The 11,314-nt window shown below is 38.9% G+C and overlaps 2 protein-coding genes across 3 annotated transcripts; one reads left to right on the forward strand and one right to left on the reverse strand.

Moving 5' to 3' along the window:
• Nucleotides 1-502: 502 nt before the first annotated feature.
• Nucleotides 503-4,417, reverse strand: LOC135167451 (protein farnesyltransferase subunit beta). Of its 2 annotated transcripts, none has more exons than XM_064130663.1 (7): nucleotides 4,288-4,417; nucleotides 2,805-3,070; nucleotides 2,615-2,734; nucleotides 2,190-2,428; nucleotides 1,682-1,982; nucleotides 1,216-1,457; nucleotides 503-905 (listed from the first exon to the last, which is right to left on the reverse strand). In XM_064130663.1, exons 2-7 carry the CDS (start codon nucleotides 2,919-2,921, stop codon nucleotides 716-718), a joined length of 1,209 nt encoding a protein of 402 aa, XP_063986733.1. In that variant the 5' UTR covers nucleotides 2,922-3,070; nucleotides 4,288-4,417; the 3' UTR covers nucleotides 503-715. The 2 variants fall into 2 exon arrangements, with proteins under 2 accessions (XP_063986733.1, XP_063986731.1); XM_064130661.1 differs by having other exon boundaries at nucleotides 2,805-3,122; nucleotides 4,288-4,387.
• Nucleotides 4,418-4,450: 33 nt separating this feature from the next.
• On the forward strand, nucleotides 4,451-10,827 carry LOC135167447 (DNA repair protein RAD50-like). Its single transcript, XM_064130655.1, has 3 exons — nucleotides 4,451-4,735; nucleotides 6,326-6,429; nucleotides 6,540-10,827. Exon 3 carries the CDS (start codon nucleotides 6,588-6,590, stop codon nucleotides 10,623-10,625), a length of 4,038 nt encoding a protein of 1,345 aa, XP_063986725.1. The 5' UTR covers nucleotides 4,451-4,735; nucleotides 6,326-6,429; nucleotides 6,540-6,587; the 3' UTR covers nucleotides 10,626-10,827.
• Nucleotides 10,828-11,314: the final 487 nt, after the last annotated feature.

The raw sequence follows: 11,314 nt of genomic DNA on the forward strand, positions 1-11,314 counted from the left end.
CATTCGTAAGGTGGAATGCTTTTGAACCCAGCGATGTTCAAAATAATAATTGAGTGGAGTTCATCGTTTGTTATGAAGTATTCCATGATAAAACCACTACACATAACTCAAGAACTCACAAACAACACTCATCGTTACGGCTTCGGGTTTGTTATTTTCCGCTTACAGTCATTTGAAGTCATCACGAACTATTCACATTACTCCGGGATTGCCATGTTTATTTTCGTCATCACATAAGGGCCTTTGGTTTTACCTCACTACTCTGAATACGTATCCTTTACACTGTTGGGGTGGAGAGAATTTCGGCCAAACATTTCACGTAGACTTTGCCGAGTTTTGGAGGGAATTAGGAGAGTCGTTTAGCGTTACTCCGCGCATGCGCGGTCTGTCTGCTTGCAACGCGCAGGCTTGAAACGCATGGCGTCCTCGCCGAGTTGTAAAAGCACATCATCATCTAGATACTTGACATACAAAAGGATATTTGAATTCAACTCAAGGCCTAAACGTTTCAATTATTGTATTTATTAAAGACCACAGGGATTCAACATTAATTCAACATTTACCAACAGTCACATTACACCGCCAAGTGATTTGGCTGCCAACAACAGGTGACTTGTTAGGTTATAAAAAACTTATGAAACTTTCGCATATCATTCAAATATCTCCTTGGTCCATGATTGGGCTCTTGATTGTTGCTGTTGTTGTTGTTGAGTATTCAATCGGGTAATGGGAGCTTGTTGAAGTGACTGAGAGCATTCGCCACTGACGCCAGAACCAGGTTATACAGCGGGTGAATGATTTCTACCGAGTTTTGGTGCTTTCTGCCTACTATTAATGGAGTGGGCGAATTTTGGGCTATGGATAGACCGCTGAGGCCGTAGCATGTGTGGTAGATGTCTCGGTTTCTGTGGACAAATACATAATTAAGAATATTTATCGGACTCAGCTAAAGAAAAGTGATTAAAGTGCATAAGTGTCCGGGAAAAATTAATAAGTAAAATGAACCTCTTTGATCGACAATACCTCGACAATGGCTGAGTGAATTTCAATTTTTTTCTCGAATATTATCTTTTCATTATTTTTTTAATGCGTTAGGGCTCATTGAAATTACACCATTCAATCAAAAAATATTGACGATGCACACAAAGAGATTCATTTTATGGGGGAATACAAAAGTGAAGTGAGTGATTGTGAAGTGATGAAAGAAAATCGTACTTCTCTGGCTTGTCGAGGATGCCGCCGTAAGGATGCTGACAGCAAATGAGTAAGTACTCTTGGAGAGCCGCCTGATCAAATAGCCAGTAGTTAGTATTTGGTAGATTAGCTTCGTTGGATAAAATAGCGTGAATCAGAGGGAAGGAGGCACCCTGCCAAAATGAGTAACAGCCATCAACTAGTTTATTTGTTCTTCCTTGGAAACCACCTTCCAACTGCATTTGTTTATTCACCAACCATCGCTAAATAGAAAAGAGAAAACTAATATGCTCATTAAGTTGATAATAAGAGGATAAGATGATTATTTAACTGAGTTTTTGGTAAATATTTGTATGTGAAAGAAGATGAAGCAATTTCACTACCAGTCTAGAAACAAAAAGTGGATGATAAATAATTTTTGCACATATTTCGCCAACTCATAAATTTTCAATATTTTTCCGAAATCGATGGTCAGATAATGTTGTACCAATAACGAAGGTAAATGACACATATGAGTCTTTCCAAGGAGTACTAGAGAGGCCAATCCGCAGTACGTATATCCTCCATGAGCCTCCATCCCCGGGCACCCTCCGAAACCACCTTCCCACGTTTGACATCGAGCTATCCACTGCTCGGTATTTTTAAATAACGATGGCGTGTAAACATTGGTTAGTTTAGCAACTGCAATTGCACAGTATACTCCTCTTATGTCTATTTCTCCATCCCTGTGCATGCTGAAGCTACCATCCTCGTATTTGACTGATTTCAAGAATCTATACAGAGAAACTCTGTAACCACAAAACAGGCAAAGGAAAATAAATTAGTTTCAATGATTTATTCAAATCGTCCTGTTTTGCAATTGAATAGTTTGTATTCATAAATTAATGCAAAATGGGGATATTAAAAATATTTAGACATAAAGTATGGCATCGAGATGGATGTCTCTATAGGTCGAAGGGGAGTATGGGAGTGATGATTAGATTAGCTGGACTAACCGATCAATCGCATCATACGCTTCCCTAGTCTCAATTATACAAAGCGCTGAGACAGCGGCGTAAGTGGAGGCCAGATGGGGATGTTGACCAGGACCACCTCCGAATCCTCCTCGTGGATCTTGGCATTTCGACAGAAATTGAACAATTTTCTGGTACTCGTGATCCTCCAATCGCTCTCCAAGAATTTGTAGTGCGTGAAGCGCCCAGTAACATAGCCAAGGCCTACTGCAATCTAAACACTTGAAAAGACAATCGATTAACAAGCAATTTACTCGTGTTTTAGGTGAAACCTTCTATATCGATAAAGTATTTGTTCGTCTACTTGGATATTGTGCTACAAAAATATGCTACTTTCAAAATTGTTTAAACTTGTGGTAGACGGAAAATCTAATGATTCTTTTCCGTACTAAGTTGTAAGTACTTACTTCATAAGCTGCTGAGATATTAATCAGGGATTTTTTTAAAAATCCAATGTGTCGACTTTTTGTCAATAATGGCTCTCTGTTGAGATTATATAGTTTCAGGACATCTCCTTCGACCTTTTCCTGGTGAAAAGAAAATTCTATAATTGATGAATCATCAAAAGTGAAATACAACTTTTTCAGAAATAAATACCTGTTCTTTTGATGTCACTGTTTCAATGCCTTCATTGTCGTGGGCTGCCTCTCTGAGCTTTGAATGGGTTCTCACTGACTCCTCTTCCTCAGCATCATAAAATTCTGTTTTCCACATATTTCAAATGACCCCACTTAACCTCGTTCTCTCAGTTCCACACAACTCTCGAGGATAACCGAGAAGATTCGAAAAAATTGTTGACTATTTTTCACTCTCTTTCGTATAATTTAGGTTCTCTCCACTACTGTCTCCAATTTGTCCAATTTCTGTGCATGATCGGGGGTATTGGTATATCAGATTTCTAAAATCCCATCGTACCTACAGAGCGTGATTAGAGATTGTAGGTAGGGGGGATTTCGTAGCGGCGTCACTGTGTAGACCCCAACCTGGTGGGATACTGAGTGCAAGGGGGAATTATTTTTTTTTAGGGAGGGGGAATGGAGATGAAAAGTTGTAATATATTTCAAATAAATTATTGAATTTTCAGGTGTTGATATACTCCTTCCTGATTTTTATTTGTATCGATTTCGTTTGATTTGTTGTTTCCAAAATTCATGAAATAGTAAAATTTTTTTTGCCACTTTTTTCTCTCAAAAATAATAAGTATTTATTGTTTTATTAGATAAAATTGGAAACATTATCAAAAACATTTTTTTATAAATAAGTGAAGAAATGAATGGAGAGCAAATCAAAAATAAGTACGGGAGGGGGATTAGGTGCCAAATCTTTCGATGCTCTGCTCGTAGGTTATTAATCAATAAAAGACTGAAATAATTTTAAAAATTATTCTGGACGTTTAAGCCCATTTTTATGATAAAATGAAGAGCGCTAGAGACAAAAAAAATGATTGAAAATTATTTTGTCAATCTGCTGTTATTGCAAATGATTTTTCTGAAAAATGGACGAGACCATGGACTGGTGGAAATGACAGCTAAATGCCAATATAATTTTTAATGAGTTATTTATCTGAGCACTTCTGACAAACACCTATTTGTAATTTCTCCTATACGCACTGATTTCCCAATATTTATTAAAATTCTCTGTGAAATTATTCTCAACTTTTTCTAGTTTTGTAAGAATAAATATTTATAATTTTTGGAGACCTCACAGTGGCAAAAATAATTTTTTACTGACTCGCTTTCTTAGATAAAATTCAATAAAAATTGATCTAGATAAAACTCAGAAAGGAATATTAAAATATTGAATTGAGGAATTGGATTAGAAATGAAAACATTTGTTATTTATTTGCATTCAATTTCTACTGATCATGACAATAAGTAGTTTAATAATAAACCCATCGCAGAAGTTTTTGAAGGAGATATTCTATTTTGAAAATTCTTTGGATGTTTTCAAGGTCAAAATAGTCGAACGAATATTAACTATATAATGCATGGGCAGATGCTTAGTTATTAATCATTATTTCCCTTCAAATAGAGGTAATCGGTAAATATAGGTAATTGTATTGTCATCTCACTTGGATTACCATGATTTCCATGAATAGAAAATACTGGAACGCTGATGTTCAAATTCGGATCCTCATAATTCACAGCTTTATTGGGGAAGATGTCTTCAGGATTACTGAGGAACTGGAATGGTATCGCTCTGAGAATAATATAAAAAGTTATAGTCCGGTTATAGTTGCCTAACGGTGGCTCTGTTGGAATTCCTGCCAACGATCAAAACAAACCGTTAGGCAACGATCAAAACAAACCGATCGTTGCCATGTGCCTAATTGGCATTCTTTCGATTTTGGGGCGCCACTTCCTGGACAGCTGGCTATTATCCTGCGTAGGATAATAGCCCCCCATCAACTGTCACGTGGGATTGGAATTCGGAGCAATTCCATCGATCGCGGTAATGACCCGTTCAGTCGTTTTTGGGTATTTATTGAAGACACAACACCAGTTTTCACCGGTCATTTATTATCCTGAGTAAGTATACACGGATCACTTATTTTTCAAAATAATTTATTTGACTTATACTTAACAGGCTAAGCGTTTATTTTTCACATATAATACCACAAGTGGTTCAAAATTATCGAATATTTCCCGATAGATTCGTTGCAAACAAATGAAGGAGTCAAGTTTTTCAGGCTAAAAAATCACGAGTGCGAAGCACGAGTGATTTTTCCTGAAAAACTTGACGACTTGACGACTTGACGATTTTTCTGGAAAACTTGACAAGCTTATTTGTTTGTAGGGAACCTTGAGGGAAATATCAGATAATTTCGAAGTTCGAGTGGTATTCGGGGGATTATTTTTTGCATCCAAATCTTGGCCGATAGAATTGCACCATGAGACATAATTTTCAACGAATTGCCATTAATCTGTCAGATACAATTGAGGGTTACTTCAACATTTGTTTTTTTTTATATATATCAACATGCAAAATTTTCACATATAATACCACAAGTGGTTCAAAATTATCGAATATTTCCCGATAGATTCGTTGCAAACAAATGAAGGAGTCAAGTTTTTCAGGCTAAAAAATCACGAGTGCGAAGCACGAGTGATTTTTCCTGAAAAACTTGACGACTTCATTTGTATGCAGGGAACCTAGAGGGAAATATTCTATAATTTTGAAGCTCGAGTGGTATTCAGGGGATTATTTTTCCTATCCAAATTTCGGCCAAGAGAATTGTGCCATGACATGAAAAGAGGTTTATTTGGTTAAGTGTCGTTTGTTTACCAAAATATTCAAAAAATTATCGCATGTAATACCACAAGAGCTCCGAAATTATCGGATATTTCCCGATAGGTTCGTTGCAAACAAATGAACGTGTCAAGTTTTCCAGTTTAAAAATCACGAGCGCGAAGCGCGAGTGATTTTTCTGGAAAACTTGACGAGCTTATTTGTTTGCAGGGAACCTTGAGGGAAATATCAGATAATTTCGAAGTTCGAGTGGTATTCGGGGGATTATTTTTTGCATCCAAATCTTGGCCGATAGAATTGCACCATGAGACATAATTTTCAACGAATTGCCATTTAATCTGTCAGATACAATTGAGGGTTACTTCAACATTTGTTTTTTTTTATATATATCAACATGCAAAATTTCCAGTGAAATTTCCAAGAATATCCGCTGAAATACCGTGTTGACTATACAAAATAACGTCGAATGGTGCAATCCTATTGGCCAAGATTTGGATGGGAAAAATAATCGCTGATATTCGAGGTAGGCTATACAAAATATCAACAAATGGTGCAATTCTATTGGCTGAAATTTGGGTGGGAAAAATAATCGCTGATATTCGAGGTAGGCTATACAAAATATCAACAAATGGTGCAATTCTATTGGCTGAAATTTGGGTGGGAAAAATAATCGCTGAAATTCCAGGTAGGCTATACAAAATATCAACAAATGGTGCAATTCTATTGGCTGAAATTTGGGTGGGAAAAATAATCACAGTAACTTATTTGACTTATAGTGAGCAGGCAAATCATTTATTGCCTGCTATTAAATTGCTAGATAAAGACAAATTAGCCATTTCATCATACTAACGATTCTACATGGTTTTTAGCGGTGTCTCCAATACAATAATAGTAGCAGCAGACGAGTCCTTCGACTATTTCTCGGAGGACACTTGCAGATTTGAGATTTCCGAGGTGTGAAAATTTTTATCAGGTTCGTAACATATTTGAAATTTTTTTAGTTATTCTCTTTGGTTTTCATGAACCATCATAACCTACGGTAATAAGCTATTTCATTGTTGTTTTTTTTCTCATTATTCTCAGATAAGAGACTATTCACTGAATGTCTCCTAGTTGAAATTTTCACCAAACATGTCGAAAATTCGCAAACTCTCGATCCGTGGAATTCGCAATTTCTCTGATACAGAGGAATCCACGATAGAATTCAACTCTCCCCTGGCCCTTATTACGGGTCTCAATGGCGTTGGTAAAACCACTGTCATCGAGTGTCTCCGCTACATAACAACTGGAGAATTTCCCCCAGGCTCAGACAGCGGTATGTCTTTTATTCACGACCCTATGTTGAAGAACCAGACATCAGTACAAGTGCGAGGTTGTGTAAAAGGGGAAATAATTGATTACGAGGGCAAAATTATCACCGTGATAAAGACAATCGAGTACTCTCGATACGAGAAGCAACGGAAATTCAAGATCCTCGATAATACTGTCAGCGTTCTCAATCCGCAGACTGGAGAGGAGACGCAGCTGACGAATCGGTGTGCCGACGTTGACGTCAAAGTGATGAATTCTCTGGGGGTGTCAAAAGCGATATTGAACCACGTGATCTTCTGTCATCAAGATGAGGCCAATTGGCCACTGGATGAAAATAAGATGGTCAAGGAGCGATTCGATGCCATCCTGGGGATGCCGATCTCCAATAAAGTTGTGGAAAATTTTCGGGGGGTGGCAAAGCTCACAGAAGCCGACCTGAAGATCGCGCAAATCGAAGAAGCAAGATGTGCTGACAAAGTTACTGAAATCATAGCCAAGGAGGAGAAGCTGGATGAATTTAACAAGAGGAAGAGTGAAATTGAGAAGAATATAAAGAAGATAAACTCTGAGTTGGAGTCGAGAAACGAAAGACTGCGAAAGATTAGGCAAATTGAGACTGAGTTCACCAGACTGAAAGCTGAAGATGAGAAGGATAAAATAGCGTACAAAAGGGCTCATGAGCAGTGCGAATCATTGCAGTCGAGGTTAAAAGAGATTTACGAGGGGAATGACGCGGAGTTGAATAAAGAAATAGAGTCTTACGAGAGTACAGTTCAACAGAAGATTCGGAGGATCGCTGGGATCGAGAAAGAGATTAAGGATCTTTTGGGGAGTGAACTGAGTCTTTCGAAAGTCATACAAGATCACAGGAAACTCAGGGGGACTCTGCGACACCAAATGGAGGGTCAGGGGAAGGAGATAAAGGAGAGGAATCAAGTCCTGAACACAGCACTCGCCATTTGGGGCTTGGAGACCATGGAGGATTTTGAGTCTGATGGTGATGTTCAAAGAAGGATTGATTCTATTGAAACTAAAACAAAGGAGTTTAAGAAGTCTATTACCGATAAACAAATGAAGCAAAATCAGAAGGAGAATGCACTGGAGAAGAAAGTAAAAGCTGCTCGTGACAAACGATTGACCATTACTTCCGAATTGGAGAGGAGTGAGAAAGAAGTACAGGAGATGAGAAGGACGATTGCGGAGGCTCGATTGAAGATTGAACAATCTGATGACTCTGTCAAACGACTCGATTCTGTTGGTGCTACGCTCGCAGAGATGGATAATGAGATCAAGAAAATCCATGATTTGATGGCGTCTGAGGATCTTCCCGATAAAATCACGAAGGCGATGAGGCAGATCGAGGAGATCGAGGAGAAATCTAAAAAGCTTGAGGAGGATATGATAGTGGTGCACAATCAAAGTACTCTAAACGTGAAACTGGAATCATTGAAATCAAATTTTCAGGCCAAAAGTAAATATATTGAACAACTGAAGTCACAACACGAGGAGAATATAAAAAAATTATTGAAAACGGATTCAGTACCAGAGTACAATCTGAAAGAGACCATCGAGGAGGCCCAGAAATTTTTTTCAGAGAGGGTGGAACGATTATCCAAAGAGATTAACACGAAAGAGTACGAATTGATGGCGGTGGATACAGCCCTGATCTACGCCAAGATGGAACTGAATGTAAAAATCACAAACAACGAATGTGAGAAAGAAAAGGTGAAAGCTCACTGCGAGAATTACACGAAGTACGATGAAGTCCTGCTAGATCAGCAGGCAAAACTTAAGGAGTTACAGGATAAGAGAGGGGTGATTGCTCACGAGGGGTTTGCATACCAGACCTACGTTAAGGAGTTCAACAGGAACTCTTGCTGTGCCTTATGTGAGAGGGACTTTGACTCGCATCCAGAATCCCAGAAGCTCCTGAATAAATTGAAAAAGGGAATACACGACCACCCAAGCTCATTGACAAAATGTGACGGAGAATTAAGCATCGAACAGGAGAAATATAATGTTCTTCTCTCAATAAAATCGACGGTTGAAGCCATCATTAAATTCGAAGCAGTTGACAAAGAAGATATGGTCAAAAAAATCAAGTTGAAGGAGCAGGATGCCCTCGAACTAAAGCGAAAAATAACAGAACTGAAGCAATCAAAATGGAAGCCTGAGAGGAGTATTGAACTGGCGAAATTGATGATTCCAGATGTGACAATTTGGGATCGTTATTCTCAGGATCTCCTACAGATTGATGTTGGTATTAACGACCTCCAGGAGGAGATGTCCTCTCGAGGACACACTAGCACCAAAACGATGGCAGAGATTCAGGCAGAGAGAGAGTCCTTGAAAACATCTATGAAAGAAACGCGTGAGAAGATCACTGAATTGACAAGTACCCTCGAGAGTAGGAATGCACAGCTTCACAAAGCAATGGCAATGAAAACTAAGTGCCTGGAGGAAAAACTACAAAGACAAGAAAAAGCTGAGCAGCTAGAAAACCTAAAGGCCGACCTGAACGACACGATTACTAAGGAAGGCGCTTTGAAGTCGTCAGTTCGAGAACTTCGCCAGCAGCTGATGGTAGCTGACGAGCAGTGCAGCGAGCTTGTGAGAGAACTATATGATTTGAAATTGAAAAATCAAAACGACCAGGAGAACGACAGGATGCTGATGAAGGATTACGAAAAGCAATGGGATTCTCTCAAGTCTCTCCAGGAAAAGATCGCCCTCTTCAACTCTCGCAATGTGAAGAGACAGTTGGAGAGTCTCGATCATGAGGTGAAAGTTCTGCAAAAGGATTGTGAGGAGAAGGAACAAAAGAGATTTGAAAAGGAGAAGCAGTTGACCCAGATGATAGAAGACAACGTAGAACTGCGAAAATGCCAGAAGACTCTTACACAACTCCAACAAACTCATAAACACCGAGAGGAAGAAATTAATCTCCTGAACTATGAGGAGGTCATGAGAGAGCAGGAGGAGTTAGTGAGGCACATCCAGGAGGCAGGGGGAGAGATAAACATGGCCTCTGGGATCAGAGGAGACATTATGAAAAAAATAGATCAGTTGAATGAGGAACTGAATACCGAAGAGTGCAAAACAGCTCGCACAGCCCACCAACACAAAAGTATCGAGGTCCTTGTTACCAGAAAAGCTATTAATGATTTCATAGCGTCTGCAAGAGTACTGGACGTAAGCACAACAGAGGTTCACAAGAAGAGACTAAGGACGATTAATTCGGCAATGGAGAAGCTCTGGAAGCTCATTTATTCGGGAAATGACATTCAGTCTATTCAAATCAAAGCTGAGGCTACTTCCACGAGTGGAGTTACTGACAAGAGACAATTTAACTACAAATTGGTGCAGATCAAGCATGGTGTCGAGATGGAAATGAGAGGCCGGTGCAGTGCTGGTCAGAGGGTACTCGCCTCTATCATTCTTCGATTGGCTTTGGTTGAAACACTGTCTCAACAATGTGGAATCCTCGCTCTCGATGAACCCACGACTCATTTGGATTTCATGAATTCGAAGAAAGTCGCTGATGCTCTTTACAGATATCTCGCCTACAAGGCACAATATGAGGAGAATTTCCAGCTGATTGTTATCACTCATGATCAAAATTTTATCAAGAGATTGAGTAAATTGACCTCGCAGAGCTGTGCTCAGAAACTCTACATGACGGATAATGGGCTGACTAGTGTGAGAAGGACGTTGCTAAACAGGCAGAACGAGGTCGAAGTAGTAGAGATAGAGGACGAACCTGAGAATAGACCTGAAACGCAGCCATCAGGATCCAGGCAGGGAGCCATCGCTGGCGATGGACGTTCCGAAGAAACGAACTCAACCGTACAACTTTGAACTTCATTTCTCAAAATACCTATTATTTTTTGTCATTAAATTTTGTATTTGTATTGGGGAATCGAAAGGAAGATTTTTGTTTTGAGAAGAAGCAATGCCTTTTCATCATCAAAGCATTCTGAACTGTGAATAATTTGTTCTCTGTATAATGTTTCATTGATATTAATTTTCGTTTGTATATCTCCAAAGTAAATAATAAATATTTGAAATTCTATTCTTAACTTTCTTCAGTTCTTATGGCATTCTTACCTTCATAATTGTGTATGCGTTCATTATTAATTAAAAAATAACAATTATCATCATTAACTATTGTTAAAACACGACATCGAGGAAACCAGGATCGCCTCATGCATTCAACGGATATGGATTGACCCTGCATTCGGTTGACCTACGTTTTTTTATTCTTATGTGGGGGGGCTCCGTTCGTACTTGTTCAACTGTACAAATGGTCAACTGTACACAGAATGTTCAACTTGAATCCCTGCACAGTGGTGCTCTCATCGTCTGAACATTCTGTGTACAGTTGATCAAGTACGAACGAACCCCCCCCCCCCCCGGTGGTGGGTGGTAATCCAGGCTATTCTACATTTAAAAAATACGTATTTTATTGATAAACTATTCACTCCTAAACTGTACAAGTGCCTTATAAATCATTCCCATTCGTTTCCAACTGTTTCAATTCCATTACA

The sequence above is a fragment of the Diachasmimorpha longicaudata genome, chromosome 11, assembly GCF_034640455.1.
Source record: "Diachasmimorpha longicaudata isolate KC_UGA_2023 chromosome 11, iyDiaLong2, whole genome shotgun sequence".
NCBI classification, from domain to species: domain Eukaryota; kingdom Metazoa; phylum Arthropoda; class Insecta; order Hymenoptera; family Braconidae; genus Diachasmimorpha; species Diachasmimorpha longicaudata.